We start from the raw sequence: 22,978 nt of genomic DNA, 5'->3' as shown, positions 1-22,978 counted from the left end.
ACCCAAGTTCAAATCCCCATTCAGCCATGATACTTGCTGGGTGACTCTGGGCCAGTCACTTCTCTCTCAGCCTAACCTACTTCACAGGGTTGTTGTGAGGAGAAACTGAAGTATGTAGTACACCGCTCTGGGCTCCTTGGAGGAAGAGCGGGATATAAAATGTAAAGATGATGATGATGATGATGTTCCTAGAGTGATATTTAACATTAAGTGGTTTTTTCAAAGTTTCCCCCCGTCTTTCAATGTTTCCAACTTTTTTTGAAATATACAGCTGGAAGGATTTTTTTTAAACTATCTTGAAGTTTCTAATGAGAGCAGAATGTTAATTCTTTATACATAACTATTTCAAGGAGACTTACTCCCAAGAAAGCATGCATAGGATTGAAGCTTTATTCTCTGCTTAGATTGCAGCCTTACTGTTACTCTGTAGCATGCAGTCCCATCCTGTATATTACTTTAGTTGTGTTGAATTTTTAAGATGCAGTAAGTGTTTATATTTTGAAATAAAAATACCATAGGAAAATGTTAGGGTAAGCATACCCACTTTAATAAACAGATTTAACAGACTTGGAAAGTGAGAATCATAAAAAAGAACATGGCAATACAAGATTCTAAGAGGATCAAATTTTCAAAGCAATTCTATGATTTCCCAGATAACAGAAGTATTTACCTGATCCTATACACGTTTACTTGGAAATAGAATTCTATTGTGTTCAGTGGGCCATATAGATAAATGATACAACCTAAGATTGTAGTGGTTATCTAGTTTTGCCTGCATGGATGGTTCTTAGTTCAGCTTTCTGTACCAGAGGTATACCTTATACCATTAAGAATAATATGGGGATCAGTCTGAATCAGACTTTTCCATTCTCTCTGTGCTGGTTCTGTTAAGTTTATGTTAATTTGTAAGAGTAGTGAATCTTTTGATATGTAAATAGAACTGTGTGCTTGCTTGACAACATATATAGAATCTTTCATAGTGAAAGAGACATCGAGGCTGTTCACATAAGCAGCACTGCTGGGGTAGGAATCCATCAGTGCACCACATGAGGAACACAATGCATTTAAGGATATCTGGAGATTGGGCTGTGTTTTCCCAGCCTCCAAGACACCCGCATTGCTGGGAGCAGTGCAAGCCACGTAGCCCACAAAGAAAAGAAGATCGTCTGGGGGGAAGGGAAGAGCGCTTCTGCTATCTTGGCCATCTGGGTGCCAGGAAGGAATTGTTCCTTTCCCCAGCCCAGTGAGTTAGTGGCTATCTGCAAAACCAATCTTCTTTCTTATAAATATTTAAAGAATTATAAAATCAGCAGAGGAGAAAATTAGAGTGTGTGATTGCTCCTTCATGCAACCTATATTTTAAAACAATGATCACTGCAAATAAAATGGTTAAAATAGTATACTGCAAAGGTGATCCCAGGCATTATCAATTGGACTTCAGGAAATAATCATATTTAAATGGTTTTTAATGTATTTGTAGATGGCTGAAATACAAAGAAGAATGGAATCTTTAGAAAATGAAGCAAAATCTATCCAGATGCAAGTTGCTGAAGTAAGCCAGAACAGATTTTTATGTAAAGGTCTTAGTAAAATTATATTAGCATGTATCATAATAAACTGCTGAACCTCTTTATCAGACATGAATTGTTTTGGGCATAACTTAATAATCTTAACATAAAAGTTATTTCCTGCTCAATTCAGAGTTTCTCTATTGTATACCAATTATCAGGGCTCAAGAAATCTACTCGTCTTTGGTGAGTGAAAAATGATGCTTGACAAATGTGGGGGAAAGTCCTGACTAGAAACATGTTCACATAGCTCAGGGAACCATCTGACAAGTAAAATATTTTGTCTGACTGGTGAACTGAACCAATATTTCTTGACTTCTGTCAATTCTGTCCATCCATTTCCCTTCAAGGTAGCACTATTGTGTTTGGGCAGTGATCTGGCTTTTTTAAAAAGAAAGCTGAGAACTTTTTTGATCTGCTGATAATGCAACAGGTCAGCAATAATTTGGGTCATTGTCATCCTCCTGTAACACTTGGAAGAGCTGCTTCTGCACTCTGCCTCTTCCCCTGCTCTCTACGCTCTGTCTCCTTTCTCTTCCCAAGTACTCTGTGAAAATGTTGTGCAGTGTTAAATCATCTTCTCTTGCTAGGCAGAGAAAATTTTGTGCACAGTCTCCATAGTGCAGCCCAACTTAAAACAGGGCTGCATTGCAGAAGTTGTGCATGGGACTCTTTTGCCTACTTTTTAACTTTAAAATGCCTGTAGCTTTTTTTAAGATTAGAAGAAGAATGAGGGAGTCCAATGTTCTCTCAGAATAATACTATGGGGGCTGTTTGCATTTCTTATCCCTGTAGCAGTAAGGACTGCCTGAAGGTCATTTTTACTTGCCATAGGCAACCAGATGACTGGTGGATTATAACCCTATAGAATGGTGTTTCCATGGCTGTTAGTTAAAGCTTTGTGTGTGCAAAGGATTGCTATTGCCAGTAATAGCAGGTTAGAACTGTGAATATGCATCAGGTGCTCTCCACTTTCATGTTTTGTCAGTAGATGAGCCCTACCCCATGTGTAAAGTTACATTACTAAATTGCAGCTCAGTGTCCAAGTCCACAAAGAATTTCTGTTCATGAATTGCATGAACAATGCAATGCAATGTGCTGCTGATGGAGGAGGTAAATCTACCATCTTCAGCCTCTGGTGCTGAACACATTGTTTCCCCAAATCTACAGAACTGTAAATTGGTCAAAAGGCTGTATATCTGTTGGTGTTCTTGTAGTGCATTCTCTGTTGGGCAGGGAGAAGGTGGTCTCCATACTCATAACTCTGGATATGTAGATAGGGATGTGCACAGAACCACGGCCGGGTGATCCAGAAGCAGTGGGCTTGGCACTTTAAGGGCGGGGGAGGGTGCATTTACCCCTCCCGCCGCATTTCCCCCGCTGGCTTCGTTTATTTTCAAAAACCTTCAGGACGGCAGCGTACCTCCCTTCTGCCCCGTTGCCCTCCTCAGCTGGAAGTGGCCAGAAGTACCAAGCGCACATGTGCCTGTTGCGTGTGCGTGGGTGCAAGGCAGATGGGCATGCACACACAATGGGTGCATGTGAGCCCTGTACTTCCAGCCACTTCCAGCCGATGAGGACAACGGAGCAGCAGGGAAATATGCTGCCACTCCAAAGGTTTTTGGAAATAAACGATGCCGGTGGGGGAAATGCGGTGGGAAGGGTAAGTGCACCCTTCTCTCACCCTTAAAGTGCCACGCCTGGAGCCTTCAAACTGGCTTCGGCATTTGAACAGAGGCCTCTAAAATGGCTCCGAACCAGTTCATGCACATCCTTATATGTAGATAGGGGCACAGAAGTATGTTTCTAAGCAAGTGTCACTCAGCACTACATAACTGTATTATGTATATTAGCAGGGGTGTACCAAGGTTGGAGTGGGCCCAGAGACTCCAAATGGGCCCCTCATTGCCTTCCTCTCCTTCTCCTGTCCCGATGTCGCTGCTAAATAGTTACAAGGTATAAATAACAGCAGAACCAACTAATACAACAGAATCAATGAAGAACCTTAATTATTGCACATATATTTTTATGGAGTTGTATTGTATTTTGACTTTTGTAAACCAACGAATAATAATAATCTCTCACTGCTTGGCATTGACTTCAAGCCTACTATTCAGAAGAACATTGTAACTTTATTTTAGGACTGGGAAGTCACCGTAGGGCTGCACCCAAACACTTCTCCTCATAGTAAAATTTAGTAGGATCTACCCCCAGGTAAAGCCTACTCAAGGAGCGGTTTATAATGAAATAATGATAAAGCACTGCCTTTCTCAAGGCTTCATTTCAAGATATGGATCTTGCTGCCCTTCCAAGGGTTAGCAGCCCTCTATTTCCCTCCCCATTCCACCTCCCCAACCACGCCAAGTGGAAAAGTTTACTTTTGGGACAGAGGCATTGCGTCAGCTTGCCGCTCAGAGCAACATTTTTATCCCTTCAGAAGCCGAATGGGTACTGTTAGGGAGGAGGCAGGTGCCTTTAAGGAAGGTAGAAACAAGTTAAGGGTTGGGGGCTCAAACACGCATGCGCATGAGGACTTCCACCTCGTTCTCCAGCTTGTTTTCTAGTTCTCTCCTTTGAGGAACTCAGAGGCTCCAGCTGCTCAGAGGTGGCGAGTGGGGCTCCATCTGAAAGAGGGTGCGGAGCTGTATAGAGGCGCGGGAAGCCTTCTCCACACTCATGAATGCTCCCCAGAGCTGCGACTCTGGCGGCGGTGGCAGATACCCCACCACCCGGCCTAACTCAGCAGCAAGAATAGCAGGACATGCCGAGAGAAAGAGGAGCCTCCGCTGTTGTTGTTGCTCCTGAGTCCTGCTGCCACCCCCTGGGGGCTACGTTGCTGCCACTGCAGCCACCAGAGATTTCTTCTGCGCCGCCGCCCACACGGGACGGAAGTAAGCCTGCGAAGGAGAAAAGAGGAAGCTGAGGGCTTCAAGACCCAGCAACCAGCATGACTGGCGGAAAGAGCCTGATTTTTATGCCCTTTCAGTGTAATTTTAATTTGATGTTTGTGGTGCATTGTTTTCATCCACATATACTTGTTTGTTGCTTTGAGCAGTCCTTTAGAAAAGTGGGGTGGGGGCAAAAATGTTGAAAAGAAATATAAACGAACAAGCCTACCCTGGTTAGAATGTGCATTCAGATCAAAACTGGTGTTTTTCCCCCTTTCTGTCTCTCAATGACATGCATATGTATGCATACAAATATCATCCCATCAAAGGCGCTTCTAATGGGTTGGGTATATTAAAAAGCCTTTAACCTGAGAACGAATTCAGCATTTCTGTTTAATGAGCACACTTGGATTAGCCATAACAACAACCCAGAAATCTTCATTATGATCTATAATACATTGTGTTAAATGTTAATGGCACTGGCATGCCCTGTTTAAAAGAAAAGTAACGTGTGTGAGAGGTCCATTGCCAGAAACAAATGCCCTTATTAAAGGCAAAGGCACAGAGCTACTTTGGACTTGGCACTTACAGGAGTCAAGTTGCACCCTGGAGTACCCTTTTCTAGCAGCGCCTTAGTTTGCTGGCTTTGCCTCGCCTGGGTGTGCGCGGGAAAGCCTCCCCTTTCCTTTGCTCCGTTGTCTGTGTGTGATAGAATGGTGACTCCCTCTCTTTGCTGCTGCCGCGCCCCCCCCCCCGCAGATTGCTAAAGGAGTGAAATTCTCTGGCGATGGTTGCTGCTGACTCGCCGACTCGCCCTCTCGCCTTCCCCCTCTGAGTAATGAGGCTGTCCTAGCACGAGAAGATGAATAGCAGAGAGCGGGGAGAAGGAGGCAGAGCTGTGGCTTCCTTCTGCTGCTCTGGGGACTCCTTTTTCCCTCTTCAGCAGCGCCATGCGACGAATCGGATCCCTGTGTGTTCTGCCAGGTCCGCCCTGGCCAGTCCCCATAGAGGCGCAAGGAAGTTCTTGATTTGATTGGGAAAGAGGGAGGAGCTTTGTCCCTTCATGCTGCTCAGGTCTCTTTGCTGGCCAATACTTCCCTTCTCTTCATTTGCCTGCCAGCAGCCACAGTGGCACAGCAGAGTCTTGCCATCTGGGGGTGGCCGCCTGTGCCAGCTAGACCATCTGGGGGGGGCCTTGAGGCAGTTGGGCCGGGAGACAACTGTCTCCCCTTGCCTAATGAATGGTACGCCCCTGTTTAGGGCTGTATTGTAATAAGACTAGTTCTTAAAGCAATTAACAGAGCTTCCACATAAAATAGAAGCAGCAGACTAAACTAATGGATAGAAATAGCCAATAATATAGTGTGTGTGTGTATTTACTCTTATCAGCAATTTTTTTCTTATTTCACATAGGCCAAAACCACATTAAAAGTATATGAGATTAACAGAGAAAGATTGAAGACATCTGTTCAAAATGCAATGGAGGAAAACAGCCACCTTCATGAAAGTGAAAAACAGGTATGTTCTTTCCAGTGTGGGTTATGCAGCACATCCTTTGTTGTTTTATTGTTTTGCTTTGTGAGTCGCCCAGATTTGTTATGCGGTAGCCAACAAATAAAGTTGTTTTACTATCATTATTATCCTTAGGAACACTATATTGTGGCTTTAAGATAGTTTTAAAAGCCTTTAAGATAGTAGTGTTTCTGTTAAAATTATTATGTGGAGTGGCAAACTGGGGGGAAAGTGTGATAAAAGTATAGGCTTCTGTAAGTGGTTCAGCTTTGTGACTGTTACCTTCTGGGGGTAAATTGCTGTACAGGCAACAGTACTTCTCACCCCTTTTATAGGAATTTTTATTCAGACTCTTTCTTTTGGGCTTTCAGTTGACAGTTGTGTTATGAAAGCCTGCTGGCCCCAGTAAGAAACAAACATCTCTGAATATGCAAAATATGTTGAGAAAAAGGTTACAGGGATCTGGTGGTGTTTTTTAAGTGGGAGTATTCAAGCATGCAGTCTTCCCCCTCCCACCCACCCACCTGCAGTACACAGTTGTACAGCACAGCAAAAACTCTACCATGTAGCCGTAGCTGCTCTGATGCATATTTTATTGATGTATTTCCTTCTCTTTCGCAAACTAGCTCAGAACAACTTACATAATACACCCAGATTGTCTATGCACATACTGCTCAGGGCCTAACCTCCTTGACTTGTATAGATTTTATGCATTTTATAGCCACCAGAATTCAAATCTCTAGGCAGTTACATGATAAAGTGCAGCACACAAAAATAAAAATAATTTAAACACTTAAAATAGTATAAAATTTTTCATTAAAATTTTGATTTAAAAAGTGCATCTTAAGTTCCTTTTTAAAGGCTGCCAGATAACGTGAGGCTCTTAGTCTGACAAGGAGTATGTTCCATAGCCCTGGGATAGTTATAGAGAAGGCCCAACTCTCAAAGGCCATTCTCTGACTTTTGTTTCTTGTTGATCTCTAGGTTTGTTTTGCTCAAAATACTCTTTAAACAAACAAACAAAAGTTCAACAAAAATTAGAAGCCAGCCTGGGTTTGTGAAGATAAGGATTGCTAAACTAATCTCCTTTCTTTACTCAAGTTACTAGCTTCACGGATTGTGGGAATACTGTGAAAGTCATTTATCTTGATTTCAGCAAAGCATTTGTCAAAGTTCCTTGTAATAGCAAACTGGTCAGATGTGGACTAAATGATAATACCATCAGTTGGATCAGAACTGGTTGGAAAGCAGTTCTCTGGGTGTTCCTCCTCGGAGTGTTCTCCTCATTAAACTGGAGGGAGGGTTTGAGTGGGATGTTTGGAACTCCAACCTTTTTGTCCATCAGTGACGCAGATGAAGGGGTGGAGGGAATCTTCATCAGAGAGACATTTGACACAACTGGGAGTCATAGCTAACACCTCAGAAGGCAAAAACAAAATTTAATTTGAATTGAAAATTGGACTCTTAACAAATTTTAATAAAAAATAGTAATAATGATATTCAGCAGAGACAAATACAAAATTCTGCACTTGGGCAAAAAAAAAAAAAGGTCAAATGCAGAAGTGTAGGGTGGGGGATTCTGGGTTTGAATACGAAGATGAAGAATATTTATATACCACTTTTCAACAAAAGTGCCCATAGACATAAATAAATAAATAAATAAATAAATAAATAGGCTCCCTGTCCCCAAAGGGCTCACAATCTAAAAAAGAAACATGATAGACACCTGCAACTGCCACTGGAGGGATGCTGTGCTGTGGATGGATAGGGCCAATTGCTCTCCCCTGCTAAATAAAGAGAATTGCTGCTTTAAAAAGGTGCCTCTTTGCTCAGTTAACAGGGGTTTGATAGTAGTAAATGTGAAAAGGATCTCAGGGTTGCGGTTTGTTTTATTTATTTATTTAACATATTTTTATACTGCCCAAAACTCACATCTCTGGGCGGTTTACAACAAGCAAACAGAAAAAGTTAAAACATTATTTAAAATACATGACAACAGAAAACTTAAAATATTAGTTAAAACAAAATAAATGATACAGTAAAAGTTGAAACTTTACAATTTAAATTTTAAAAACATTTTAAAATGATGTTAAAACAATATTTAATTAAAAGCCTGGGTGAACAGATGTGTCTTTAAAGACTTTTAAAAAGTTGTCAGAGATGGGGAGGCTCTTATTTCAGCAGGAAGCACGTTCCAAAGCTTTGGGGCAGCAGCAGAGATCAGAGTCTGAACACAATCAGCAATGTGATGCAGCTGCAAAAAGGGGCTAATGTGATTTTAGGCTGCACTAATAGAACTATAGTTCCAAGTCACAAGAAGTAATAATTCCATTTTATTCCACACTTATCAGACCTCAGCTGAAGTACTGTGTCCAGTTTGGGCACTGCACTTTAAAAAGGATGTAGAGAAAATGGTTCAGAGGAGAGCAACAAGTATGGTCAGTGGTCTAGAAAACAAGGCTTATGAGGAAAGGTGAAGGAATAGGGTATGTTTAGCCTGGAGACGAGGAGAATGGGGCAGGGTGGGTGGGGGCGGGGGACATGATAGCTCTTCTCAGATACCTGAAGGACTGTTGCACAGAAGAAGGAAAAGACTTGTTTTTGTTGCCCCAGAAGGCAGGGCTAGATCTGATGGGCTTAAGTTACAGGAAGGTAGACTGCAGTTGCATATTAGGAGAAACCTCTTAAGGGTAAGAGCAGTTTGACAATAGAACTAATTATTTGAAAGGTGGGTGGGGCTGTCCTTCACTGGATTCTTCAGACAAGGGCTGAAGTGTTTTATGATGTTCTAGTTCTGGATTTTCTGCATTGGGCAGAGCGTTGGACTAGGTCCTACAAGGTCCTCTCTAACCCTGTGATTCAAAACTTGGTTTTAAAAGTCATGTGTAGGTAAAGTCATGTACGTAAAATATAAAGTTCTTGAATCTTGGGGACTTTTAAAGTCATATTATCCAAATTTTAGGGGTTGAGTGCAAAGATCAAACTTTTTAGAATTCAGTGTTGTAATTATTTGTATGCATTATGTTATTGATCTTGAAAGCTTTTCTTTCCAGTTGTTACAAGAAGCTGAAGGATGGGGTGAACGATTTAGTGAATTAAATGAACAAACAAAAATGTTTGAAACTTCTAAAGCAGATATGGAGGAAGCTCTTAAAAACAAGGACAGTCAAATCAAGGTAAAGTGCTGCTTGTTTAGCTATGAGTTGTTATTGCACTAAGAGTGTAGAGAGGCTGCTCAGGTTAGTGCAGCTTCTTGCAATAGCTCTTCTTGTTATCTGTGTGCTAACAAGAAATAAGAGATGAAATTAGAGTTCTTAGGGTTACACAGAAATTGATCAGGCTAAAATGAACCTTCATGCTTTGTAGAGGAGCAGAATAACAGCTTCAGCAATATGATTCCTCACAACTTGGAAATTGCCAAAGATTCCCCTGTATGATGGAAACACTGCTGTGGCTCTCACATCACTTGATTCAAATGAACCCGTTTCCAAATTCAGTGCATGGTTAATGTGACCTGGCTCATATCAGGCAAAACTTCTTCCATCCTTCTAGAGATGCACATACTTGTTCAAAGAAGGGTACAGCACATTACATTGGCCCTTTGGAGGGATTCATATGTCTCCTTTGGGCATTGGTTAAATTACTTGGCACTGTATTTATCTTGTAGCTTATTGATTCCTAAGTGAGTTGCCTACTCCATTCAAAGCTCTAGAAGGGAGCACAGCAAGGTTTGGTATGCTTGGAAAAAGGCTCAGCATCTTATCAAGTCAACTGAGCTGTCTTCAAACCTGCTGGAGTTTGCCTTGTAAAACCTTACACATTCATAGGTGATGTCCTTGTGAACTGATGAAACTTTCAAGCAAAAATAGTGTCATGACGTTTCATTCATGTTTTAATGGGGATATAGTGTATCTTAGGGAGATCAAGGAAGCTTCTGACCAAATACATAATTGGAGTGCTGAATGTGGAGAAAAACTGGTCATTTTTTCATGGAGTTCCAGTTGAACAGCCTCCTGTGTGATCTTACTTCAGCAGATCCATTTGGTCTTGTGGTAGCAAGCATGACTTGTCCCCATAGCTAAGCAGGGTCTGCCCTGGTTGCATCTGAATGGGAGACTTGATGTGTGAGCACTGCAAGATATTCCCCTCAGGGGATGAAGCTGCTCTGGGAAGAACAGAAGGTTTCAAGTTCCCTCCCTGGCTTCTCCAAGATAGGGCTGAGAGAGATTCCTGCCTGCAACCTTGGAGAAGCTGCTACCAGTCTGTGAAGACAATACTTAGCTAGATAGACCAATGGTCTGACTCAGTATTTGACAGTTTCCTATGTTCCTACTTGCTTTTCAAGAGTTGCCACAATACTCCTTGCAAGTTTCACTACTGTTGAAGGTTATTGTTTATATGGTGAGAGAAAATATATGTATTATATCAAGTGTGTTTCATTTGTCGAATTAACCTATTTAATATTAATGAAATCTTGACATTGCTTTGTGTGTGTAAGAGGTTTATTCCTAGTTCTGTTCTATTTTTTAATACGATGTAGTCACTGACAGAATGCTTGCTGAAGATGAAAGATTGGAGCTGTGTAATTGGGGAACATGATGCTGCTGAAGGCAACCATTTGGCTGAAACAGAAAATGGGGCGCATTTAGGTAAAATGATTTCTCTTATAGATACAAAGAGAAAGAAAGTGCAGTATCTTTATTTTCAAAATATAAAAGAGTATTGTGGTATTTTTGTAAATGGCTCCCCCCCCCCAAAAAGCTGCAAAAAGTAAAAAGTCTGACACAAATCTATTCCAATGTGGCACTTTTCCATTCAATGTATAAAGTGGATTTTCACTGAAGCTTTCTTTTTATTTATCCTGGATTTCTTAGAGCCACAAATGAAAAAGAATTGTTCAGAATGGATGCTCACACTATAGTGTCTTCAAAATTTTTTTAAGAGAGACCCCCCACTGCCTCCAATCGCAGAACTTTAAAAACAAAACTAAATTGCAGAACTTGTCAAAATACAAACTGATTTGACAACCAGCAATCACTGTTGTCCTGAACCTGAAAAATGAGCAGCCCAAAGAAAAAGGTTTGGGACATTAATTCTGAAGAGTATGTTTCTCTCTTTAAGCATATTAAGCATATAAAAGTCATTTCAGAAATCCTACTACTTATCTGTAGTGAGTTCTTTATCTCCCCTCCCCCGCCCCTTTTAAATTTCTTCTTAAAAACCAGAAAATAGTTAACTGGACAAAATGAATATTTCATATTGAGAAGTATGTTTTATAGAGCCCAGCATTTCTTTTTATGTGACCTACAGTTTCTCCCCTCTTTATTCCTTTAAGCAGATGATCAGGAAAAACTAACTGTAAAGAAGCTGATTCGTGCTGCTAAGGTAAGGTCTCTTCATTGTTCTAAAAACATGAGAGAAGATAAGCAAAGGAGAAATAAAATGTTCAGTGTATGTAGTCTTGCTTAGGGATGTGCACAAAATGGATTTTGTGTTCTGTTCTGAGCTTGAAACAGAATGCAGAATCCTTGGAATGTTCTGTCAGAACAACTGGTGGAGCTGGTTGTTACAATGTGGAGTGTTCCAAGAACAATTTTGGACTCCAAAATGGCACTCTTCTGACCTCTGCACACGTGTGGCAGGCGTTTGTGTGGTGGTGCTGACCATGCAGATTGTTGCCGTGCATGTGCAGAGGCCAGAAGAGCACCCGTTTGGAGTCTAAAGTAGTGCTCAGACTGTTTGTTCTGAGCAGGGAACTGGGTCATTCCCTTTATTTGAAATGTGTTCTGTTCTGAGCTCGGAACACTCAAAATGGCCCAGTTCATGGTGGGAATATTCCAACCACGAATTGTTCTGCACATCCCTAGTCTTGCCAGTTCGCATGTCTTATAGAAATTTATTTATTTAGTATATTTTTACACTGCTCCAAACTCACATCTCTGGGTGGTTTACAATAAGTCAGAAATGACAGATGTAAAAGAATACATCAAATATATTTTTTCTATTTACTTTGTAAACTGCTTTGGGAACCTTTTTAGTTGAAACACAGTAAATAAATATTATTAATAATAGGTGATTTTGTTCTGAAAGCCACTTCTTAAACTTGCAGTATAATTCTTGACTCACTAGGGAATAAGCCTCATTGGGCTCAATAGGAGATCATGTTGATTTTTTTTAATAGCATGTATCTTTTTATTTTGTATTTAAAGGGAGGAAAAGTGTTATCCTTTATGCTGCCTTGGTTTGCTTTAACATTTGTTAATTACTGCTGAGCCAACATATGATTCAAATCTAAATAAGCGTTTTTTTAAAGAGTGCAAACATACATCAGCAGTTTCTCCTGCAATTATCTCTAATAATTTACCTTTTCTCTAATATAGCTAAATGCCTGCCTAAAATCTTTGGAGACAGAAAGAAATCAAATATATTCCAAACTAACTGATGAAAACAAAGCAAAAGAGGAACTTGAAGGTGAGCAAGAATTTATTTCACATTTTTAAAAATTTATTGCACATATAACTCTTGATTCAGATTTTAGGAAATATAAATTGTATCTAGTAGTTTCATTCAGTTAATTAGGAATCCTGTAAATGAGCTGGTATTATTCATGGAAGTTAGAATATTGAGAAATATTAGCTCACATTGGATCTTCATTTTTGCACCACAGCTAGATAGATTTGTGATGTAAATGTCTTTCATTAATTCACTCTGATTGCCTCTGGAATCTCCAAAACCATGGTTTATACCAGGCCTGCTCAACTTAGGCCCCCCCAGCTGTTTTTGGACTACAACTCCCATAATTCTCAGCCACAGCAGCCAATAGCCTGGGGTGATGGGAATTGTAGGCCAACATCTGCAGGAGGGCCGAAGTTGAGCAGGTCTGGTTTATACTAACCATGGTTTGACATGATGTCGAGATTAATAAAGCATGGTGGTATGGCTGACTCTTCCACAGGTTGCAGTACCATGGAGATGGGAATGAATGTTTGAACATACAAAGCTGGTTGCAGAGCAAACAAAGTGAAAGCAGGCAAGCAACGTTAAGCCTGTTTGCTTATAACAAGCATATAACCATATAAACCCTGACAATTCTTTTAAACAAAAATAACCTTATTGGATTATATATCAGTATTTGAAAAATGCTTGAGAATCTCCCCCACAAAAAAAGATACAAACTATGGACTGTATCTCTTATTCAGATACTAATATATAAGCTAAGGAGGTTAGCTTGTACAGGAAGTCCCCAACTTACAGGTTGTGTTCCAAAAGTTCATTTGTAAGTCAGGCGTTTGGAACTTGGAAAACATTTTCCCATAGACACAGTATTAGAAACTAGCTAGGCCGGGCGCAGAGCATCTGTGCCTCTAGTTCTCTTCTCTGCTTTCCTCTCCCCCCCCCCTCCCCCGGCTGCCGCTTTCCTCTCATGGCCGAAATGCCGCCCGCTGCTCTGAAAAGAGGGCTTGAAGTCCCTCCAACCGCTAGCTCTGGGCAGCAATGAGATGGAGCATGACTGACTAGCAGCATAGATCAGTGTGCACAACCTGACTGTTTTTGGAGAGCAAGCTACTGGCTTGTAGGGAAGGGACATTCTGTATTGAGCAGCAGCTTAGCCAAGTGCACGGTCTTTGAAATGAGGCAGCAGCAGCTGCCGAGAAAGGGGCATTTAAGACTGTAACCCAGGAGGCAGTCCCTTTAAGAAATAATAGCTGAGGCTATGCTGAGCTGTTATCCCATTCCCCTTCGTATGTGCGGGTTGGTGTTCATATGCCAGGATTTCTGTATTGTGGAGCTTTGTTCGTAAGTATGGACATTCATAAGTTGGGTGTTCATATGTCAAGGAGTCCATGTACTCTGAATTTATTCAAAAGATCAAATCTGTTTCTTTTCAGCATTAGAATGTGCAGGTCTCAATATAACTTTTCTTGTCTATGACTTTAAAGTACTGGTTGTCTTGTAATCCTGACAGAACGCATTGAAAATCTGCAAAGGGAACATGTCATGTTGCAATCCGGAAATACACATTTTGAAAGTGAAGTTCAAAAGCTTCAGCAAAAGCTTAAGGTCATGACAGAACTGTATCAAGAAAATGAAATAAACCTTCACAGGTATTGGTGGTAGTGGATTTTTTGCTTAATTAACGGTTAACTGTTTTGTAGTATTTGAATTTTTCTGTTTAAACATTACATGTGTTGTGTTTTATAATTTTATATGTAACTTGAGTGTTCCAGATTACTTTACCCATTGTGTTGGCATTGGGACTTTACTGCCAACTACAATGAACTGCTCTGCTTGCCCAGTATCTCATATGAATAGCCTATAAGATGTTTTCAAGATATATTCATATTGCATATTTTCCAACTATTTACTTATAATCACTTATCTGTGTCTTTTGGGGGAATAATTTTAGTCTGTAACATACTATTAGAGCAGATGTGATCTAGTTAAGTGAACAGGAGATTAGACCTGGACATGTGTGTTAGCTTTTTGCTCAGCCTGAACTCACTGTGTGGCCTTAGGTAAATCAATGGGCACACAATCTATAGATCCTTCTGGGTAGCCATGGTCTGAGTGCCTATGTCAGAGCTGAATATTATGCTCTCTGCTAACATTACACACCAAACAGATGGTTAGTACTATCAGGTTCTGACCATAGCAACTGATTGTTGGTCCTGGCTTCAGTCCTAGTCATCCTTGTTAGGAGATGTGTGGGTATGTAGACCTGTTTCAGTAAGGATCTCTGCAAACACAGTAAACTATTTTTCAGAGTTTCCACTGAAATGATGCCTTTTTAAGGGATGTGTTTAGCAAGTTCTTTTGCAGCTTAGTCCTGTACATGCTTACTCAGAAAATAAAGTAAGCATGCATGCATAGGGTTGCAGGGTTGCATGCATAGGGTTTAATGTACTGAGGACATTGTTAACATTGTTGCCTGTGCTACTTTCAGTGAATGATCAGATTATATCAATAAATATCAAATACAGTTGGCCCTTACTATATACGGTACCTCTATTCGTGGTTCCGTGGATCCAAGGTCCAAAAATCAGCCCCCAACCTTAGCATACGTGAGTATAGAAAGGGTTAATACCCACATAAATGAGAGCCAGCATAGCATAGTGGTTAGAGTGTTGGACTAGGACCGGGAAGACCCAAGTCCAAATCCCCATTCAGCCATGAAACTCACTGGGTGACTCTTGGCCAGTCATGTATCTCTCAGTCTAACCTACCTCACAGGGTTGTTGTGAGGATAAAAATAACCATGTACACTGCTCTGAGCTCTTGGAGGAAGAGCGGTATATAAGTGTGTAAATAAATAAAATATCCACAGTTCCTAGGTGGCCAGAAATGACATCTGAGGTGATTTCTAGCCACCACTTGTTGAAAGCCATTTTCTGTGGGATAGGATTTTTTCTGCAATTTTTCATGGAAAATTAACCAAATTGACGGGTTTTTTGCAGGGCAGGGGGATTGCTAGACAGATGGAGACCCATGGAGCATGGCACTACACTTTTTATTTCAATCACATTTGCCCTTTTCCTGACTTTTCCCCCTACCCCCCCCCATTCCCATTGCTCCAGTGCCTTGTTATCTGCAGTTTAGTTACCCATGGAAATCTGTGGGAACGGATCCCCCATGGATAATGGAGTACACTTGTACTATAAATGTCACAGTGTTTCTGTTTTGCAAAGGTAACTCCATATTTTTATGCTTTTCTTAAGTAAACTAGAAAGCCTTTTAATTTACACAATAAAAGGGTCTGGAGAGGAGTATTGCTGCAAACTAGAAAGCGTTGGGGCTGATTTACAATTTTTTTTTTAAAGGAAGTTAACGGTAGAAGAAAAAGAGCGCTTGCAGAAAGAAGAAAAGCTTTCTAAAGTTGATGAAAAGATTAGTTATGCTGCTGAGGAATTAAACACTTATCGGTAATGATGGATTTTGTTTCTGTTCTCTTCTGTCAAATACATAGAATCCCTAAGATGATTATTTAAAACAATTGGAAAAATCACACAGCGTTTTTTACTGGGGGAAGGAGGAGTTGGAGGAGAGTCTTTAGTTAGCAAACCAGTCATGGAAGCCTGCTCAAGTCTTCTTCAGTAGCATTTGGGGTGTGGGTGGAGGGAGGGATTACTATGGCACTCTACCAAGGATCTCCACCAGCAAACACAGAACCTCCCTTCTAATAGTTCCTTAAAAGGCTTGAGGTCATTTAAAGCAGCTGATGGGTCCTGACAAGTCAGCAGATAGATAGCTATTCTTTGGGTATTAGAGTGGCTCCTCCCCTTTATCTGAGGTTTGGTTTGGGCACTTGCCAAATAAATGCAGCAAAATGCAAGCGACATAGAGAAACGATTTTTTTTTTAAAAAAGACGGGTCTAATCTACTTAAAGTTTTGATATGCTGTATTAAACTCTTGATTAGCCATGCTGATAATATCTCTCTTTAAAAAGCTCTGATTGTGCAGTATTTTCTTTGGTATATAATCTTTATTTTGCAGACAACGGGCAAAAGATCTGGAAGAAGAACTGGAAAGAACTGTTCGCTCTTATCAGAGTCAGGTATATATATATGTGTTGTGCCTGAGTGCTGAAGTTGATCTGCAATTTTGAAAATGCAGCTAGCCTGAAACTGTTGATAGCCCAGGCCAAACCATGTTTACTCCCATTGATTTCAATTGGACTTATTTTGAAGTAAGTCTTTATCTGTGGTTTTGGCACTCACGGTTTTGCATATCTGCAGTCAGGCAATATATACCCAACTTGGTTATCCGCTGTACACAGGCTTTGCATACATGCAGTTTTGGGCAGTATAGTCATGCTCGTGCTGCACATGCTTTGCAGCATGTTGTGAAAGCAGTGTTGTGAAAGCAGTCTGGAGGAGGATAGTGGAGTGCTTTGGTCTGCATGTTCTAGTTTTTTGTGCTTCTAAAAGCCATTTTGAGTAGCATTTGTCAGCATTTGGTATCATTAGGGAGTTATAGGGAGCCTTTAGGAGCCAGTGCTCTGGAGGGTATTTGGAGCCATTTCTGTGGAGCCTCTTGGAGCCATTTTCTAGGGTCTCTTGCAGCATTGTACTGCCTGCATAGGATTGCATATTATCACTTTAATTTTGATGAAATTTTATTTTTAATTAAAAAATTCAACTTAAAATCTAATTTTAATTTTGATGATTATAGTACTTTATTTAATTTAAATTGCAATTAAAATTCAATTTTAATTAATTATCCATTGAATATTGATTCTCCTCTCACTCCTTGATATTTCTCACACACTCCTCTGTGTGTGTCTGTGTGTGTGTGTGTCTGTGTGTGTGTGTCTGTGTGTGTGTGTACTTGAATTGGTTTTAATCTTGTGCTGCCTCTTTGGCCAGCCCACCAACCCTGATGGAGTTGGCACCAGTCTTCCTTGACAAACTGACACTAAAAACATTTTGTGGCTAGATCTAGCAAGGAGGAGTAGAGATAAGGCTGGGTGGGAAGAAACATAGCAGAAGTTAAAAAAAGAAAGGGAAATGACTTGAAAGGGGAGAAGAACTTGAGAAATAAGGGTGCATAAAGGGGTAGAGCACTATTGTGCACAGAGAAAATGAAGGGGGAGCTGTAACAAGGGATTAACAAGCTCTGTCCTGTAGAGGGGAAAGGGAAGAGTTAAGAGAATGGGGTTGCACAGTGGTGGGATGGAGTGTAGAGAGTGGTGTGTTTTATGGGGTGGAGTGGAGAAAGAAAGGAAGGTTAACACAATGGGTTGCAGAGTCTGCCTGCAGTGGTGCACAGAGGAGAGAGTGCACGGTTTGCTCTCAACCAAGATTTGGTTGATGATAAACAAACACTGGGTTTAAAATGTGGCAGAATGCTTTCCCACAATTAATGTAATGATATAAGTACATAAGAAAAGCCCTGTTGGATCAGTCCAAATCCTGCTTCTCACAGTGGTCAACCAGGTGCATCTGGGAAGCCCACAAGTGAGGACAATAGGGGGCAACTGCTCCCTCTTGTAGGTGTCCTTTAGCACCTGGTGTTTAGGGGCATGCCATTCTCTTGATTTAATCAAAATGTGAAGGTGGCCATTGGAGTGATTTGAGTTATACACCCCTGATCTAATGAGTAATTCTCTTTAACAGATTATGTCACACGAGAAGAAAGCTCATGATAACTGGGTAAGTTGCAAATAGTAAAGTTCTTTTATCGGTCTGAAAAAGATGGTGCGTGTTGTTGTAAGCTACATTCAGGAGGGTCAAGTACAGTCTAGATTTTTCTGAGATGTGCATTTGCTCCTCTGAACAATAACTGTCCCTAAACAACCCTTATAGGGCTCTCTTAAAAACTAAAATTTTTAAGTGTTCAATGCCAAGGGAGTTTAAAAAGCAGTTGAAAGGTTTTGTGAAGGCTGCTGTGGATCCAGATGTGCATATGGATATTGCTCATTCCTCTGAATTGTTGTCTCAGTCATTTGCCAAAAAATTAGTAATCTCTTTACAGAAAAATTTCATCCTGCTGCTGTATATCTCTTTCACTTAATAAACAAGGCTGACATGATGAGTACTTCCAGTGGAAACAGAAGACATTGGTGCCACTGCTGCTGCAGGACCCAGAAGCAGCGGCCCTGTTGTAGAGAACCAACAGCAGTAGCTGTTGCAGCACTGATGTTTTCTGTCCCCTTTTGAAACTGCACATCATGTCAGCCACGTCATGCCAAAAGACTGGTGCTGCTGTTTTGCCATATTTGGGACCAGTGTTCCCTGGAATGGGATTCCCAGATGTTGTTGACTACAACTCCCACCATCCCCAGCCAAAGGTCATTGTAGCTGAGGATGATGGAAGTTGTAGTCAACATCTGAGAATCCTTGTTGCAGGGAACACTGTTTGGGAGTAGACATTGGATTAGTCACAGGGCTTCAACTGCTGGGGCAGCACAGTTCTACTTGCGAAAAGCCTCTGTACCATGCAGGAGCACTGCAGAAGGACCTCTTTTGGAACTGAGTGGGAGTGGAAGCTTCCAACAGCCCTTAATGCCAAACTGTAGAGCCACCAGAAGTACAATTTGCTCGGGCAAAAAGAAGTAAATCTCAACTCCTCTGCCTCATTGTCTTCAATGGAGTGCTGTTGTCACTGTTCCGGGTGCAAGCTATGCGGAAGGTAGGAACATAAGAAGCTGCCATATGCTGAGTCAGACTATTGGTCTTCACAGACTGGCTGTGGCTTCCACAGGGTTGCAGGCAGGAATATCTTTCAGCCCTATCTTGGAGAAGCCAGAAAGGGAACTTGGAACTTAGATGCTCTTCCCAGAGCAGCTCCATCCCCTAAGGGGAGTATCTTACAGTGCTCACATGTGGTCTCCCATTCAAGTGCAACCAGGCCAGACCCTGGTTAGCTAAGGGGACAAGTCATGCTTGCTACCACAAGACCAGCTCTCCTCCCTTGAGGAGAATATTGAGATTGATTTTGAGGGTAGCTCAAAATCAATATGCTCCTGTGGGTACTATGCACATTCCTCTCTGAACCATGTGTGTCTCAGAGTTTTTCTTTCTGATTAGCCTCTCCTTGTAAAAACAAATCCTTTAAACCGGATGTCCTTCTTAATATGTTTGGTTTTACAAATCTCTTTCTGGCCTTGTTTCAATGCCATTTTGATAAATGTTTTGACTGTTCTCTGTTACTTTTATCTAACAGTAAAACAGTCTGTCCTGTGATTACATGGCACTCAGTGGAACAACATGTTGTTGCAAAACCAATGTTTCAATCCAGGCAAAAAAGTACAACTCTCAGTTCACTATTATAACATACTCAGTTGTATCAAGAGTCTCACATAATTCAGCCTCCACAACTGAAATAACACGGTATTATTAAAAATGCTACTTAACTTTGAGGTTCTGTGCAGCAATCACTATTGTGGTCTGTGCTACGTGGACTAATCATGATAGGCCTTAGCAACAACAGCACTGTATCGCTTATGGATGTCAGGCACTGTTGATGTTGAATAGCTACTCTGGGAACACTTAGTATTTCCTAGTTCAGGTATCACTTGCTGATTAAAATACACTGGCAAATGTGTGTGTGTGTGTGTGTGTGTGTGTGTGTGTGTGTCTTCAGCCTTAAAGGCTGTTGTAGTGGGCTTTCAGTGGACTGCTCTTTTATGATATGAGTATAAAGCTTAAAAACTTAGAATTTGAAATTTTTTTTATACTTTAAAGAATGATGGTAGTACTTGATAATTTTATTTTTAAAGCTGACAGCCCGAGCAGCTGAAAGACACCTCAATGATATAAGGAAGGAAAATTCACATAATAGACAAAAGTAAGTATGAAAGTTCTCATACTTTAAAAAACAAACAAACACGATTTGGTTGATGGTGCCAAATGTCATTGTATAGTCACTACCAGTGTTCCCTGTAACCGGGATTCCCAGATGTTGTTGACAGCAACTCCCAGCATCCTCAGCTGCAATTGCCATTGGCTGGGGATGTAGGGAGTTGCAGTCAACATGTGAGAATTCCTGTTACAGGGAACACTGGTCACTACATGGTATCATGACTTGGGAGTATCCTCAGATGTGCTATATGGCCTTTTGGCTGTCATAGAGCTAGCGATGTTGGTTCAGCTTTGCACACTGGAAATGATAGTAATGAGCTCTAATAACATCTCGTTGACAAACAACACTGCAGGATGGACCTATCTGGCTTGGCATACCAGAGTAGCTGCATCAAAACAAGCAGCAGTTAAATGTACCTATATATCTATTGCGTCAAGTTGACTTTGGCTGGGGATGTGCACGGAACCAGCGGGGAATGGCTCGAGGGTGGAAGGGGGATACCTTTAAGGACTGGGGAGGGTGCACTTCCCCCCGCCTCATTGCATTCTCCCCCCTCCCCCGGTCCGGCGGGGTGGCAGCACACCTCCCTGCCGCCCCGTTGCCTCCTTGGACTGGAAGTGACCGGAAGTACCGGAAGCACATCGGGTGCGTGCGTGCACACAGCTCACAAGTGGGGCATGTGCACGCTGGTCACTTCCAGTCTGAGGAGGCAACAGGGTGGCAGGGAGGTATGCTGCCACCCCGCTGGACCCTTTTACACTGCAGCGCCGGCAAGGGAAATACGGCTGGGGCGAGCGGTGGCGGGGTAAGTGCACCCTCTCCAGTCCATAAAGGTATTCCCCCACCTACCCCCCGCTGCCTTTGAACTGGTCAAACCGCTGGTCTTTCAAACCTGTTTGGACTTGTTCTTTAATGGGCCTCTGAACAGGTTCATGCACATCCCTACCTTTGGCTGTGTTAATGGAACTGGCCCAGGGTGATTGGTCAGCACTCCCAGTGTTTGGGCTGTATGGGAAATTAGCTGTTAAAGGGGTCAACTCCACCAGTTTAATTTGTGCAAAGGTTTGGACTCAAAAAATGACTGGATTTGAGACAATGATATAGTTTCAAAATAAAAAGATTTTATTAAAATTAAGGAAAAGGATACAGGAAAAGAATGGTGTGATTAGAGCAATAAAAATGTACTAAGCAATTTAATTTCAATGAGGCGTTTCTAACTTAAAGAGCACTAAAATAAATAAACGTTTCTAAATAAATCAACTACAATGAGGCGTTTTAGCTTAAGATCTAATTGTGTAAGTTTCCCAGGTGGACAAGAGAAAGAGGCTTGAGATAGGGAGAGATGGGGTTGGTTTTAAGAAAGAGGAGCAGAGATTGTTTTGGGGCCCAAGGAGAGGCCAAGGTTCATATTCACCTGATCTGGATGATAAGATTTCTGGGCTGTATAATCTTAATCTTCAATGTGGTGGGAGCAGGAGGGGTGTAGAGGTTAATATAAGGAGGAATGCCCACAAGAATGGCTTCTCCGTGGGTCCAGCTTCCTGTAGGTGTGAGGCACCTGGATGGATTGGCACACGGGGCGATCCGGGTAGTGATTTCAGGCTCTTGAAGGTTGCTGGTTGGAGTCCCAAATATAGCACGTGGTGGAGTATACAAGGAAGCACATTGGGTCATGGAACTGGGGATACTTATATCCCAAAACGTGCCTTGGGGGCACATTCCTACTGTTATGCTTTGCCGTCTAGAATTGTCCAGGTGGACCTGCATGGAATTCATTATGTCTGATTGCTCTTTTTCTGGTGTAACAATTGGGGGCGCCTTTTGCAAGTAAGGCTGTTAATGAAAATCAGAGTATGCAGGTGCATGAAAGAATATTCAGGACGGGCTCTCCAATAATCCTATCAATAGATTCAATGGGTACCTCTAGGTCTATGTCACTGACTCATCTCCTTTGTAATCTCCTCATCTCCTTTGTAACATTACTTCACCGTTTTATCTGCTTTCTCCCTGCTTGGCATAATCTGCTTGGTACCAGGTGCTATCTCCTGTGAAAGGAGGGGAATGAGATGTTTCACTCCAAGTACAGGGTGTCCTTGAAAGTTAACTCAATATAGTTAACTCTAGAGTCTACTTAGCTGGGACCCCCACATAGGGAGGGGCATGGATCTGATCCCTGTTTCAATTTGCTTTGTTTGCAACCAAATCTAGGGGCAACTAGCCCACTGCCAACTAAGCAACCTGTCCCCATATGTACTATAAACTGAGAGCTCCCATTGTGGTGCAGCTCCTGAGTATATCCAGAGTGCAATCTCCAAGCCTGGAGATGCAAACCAACAGGGAGGTTCCTGGGAGCCAGGTAAAATAAGCGTAGCTGGTAACAGCTGTTTAAAACATAGCTAATGTTGCAATAGCAATAGTAAGCATAGTTTATGTAGAATTAGGTTATTTTGAAATCTGTGGAACTGGTTTCTTAGTATATGTTGGATGAAGAGACATTCTAAAGATAAATACTGGAGTATCTGCAAGGAGTGTAGGGCACAGGGGCAGAGCCAGCATTGGGCGAACAGATTCTAAGAACCCAGGCAGCCACCCCCAGGGGCCGCGCCTTGCAGCCCCAGACACACACCCCACGTCTGACATCAGATACGAGGGGCATTATTTTGCTCCCAAATAGGGCCCATTTGGGACCAAAATTGGCCCACGCTGCA

At 41.6% G+C, this 22,978-nt stretch overlaps 1 protein-coding gene across 5 annotated transcripts in view; it reads left to right on the top strand.

Moving 5' to 3' along the window:
* MIA2 (MIA SH3 domain ER export factor 2) overlaps positions 1–22,978 on the top strand; it is a 94,385-nt gene that overhangs the window by 62,244 nt on the left and 9,163 nt on the right. For 3 of the 5 annotated variants that reach the window (XM_053286552.1, XM_053286550.1, XM_053286554.1), the window contains exons 13-23: positions 1,481–1,552; positions 5,870–5,974; positions 9,022–9,144; positions 10,509–10,617; positions 11,304–11,353; positions 12,349–12,439; positions 13,935–14,073; positions 15,787–15,888; positions 16,461–16,521; positions 18,083–18,118; positions 20,188–20,255. In XM_053286552.1, the coding sequence (XP_053142527.1) occupies positions 1,481–1,552; positions 5,870–5,974; positions 9,022–9,144; positions 10,509–10,617; positions 11,304–11,353; positions 12,349–12,439; positions 13,935–14,073; positions 15,787–15,888; positions 16,461–16,521; positions 18,083–18,118; positions 20,188–20,255 (956 nt within the window). The remainder of the gene's footprint in view (positions 1–1,480; positions 1,553–5,869; positions 5,975–9,021; positions 9,145–10,508; positions 10,618–11,303; positions 11,354–12,348; positions 12,440–13,934; positions 14,074–15,786; positions 15,889–16,460; positions 16,522–18,082; positions 18,119–20,187; positions 20,256–22,978) is intronic. The other 2 variants (XM_053286553.1, XM_053286551.1) reach the window with 1 other exon arrangement.

The sequence above is a fragment of the Hemicordylus capensis genome, chromosome 1 (assembly GCF_027244095.1).
Source record: "Hemicordylus capensis ecotype Gifberg chromosome 1, rHemCap1.1.pri, whole genome shotgun sequence".
Classification (NCBI taxonomy): Eukaryota; Metazoa; Chordata; class Lepidosauria; order Squamata; family Cordylidae; genus Hemicordylus; species Hemicordylus capensis.
The sequence above is the reverse complement of the archived record's forward strand: the minus strand, read 5'-3'. Positions and strand labels throughout refer to the sequence as shown.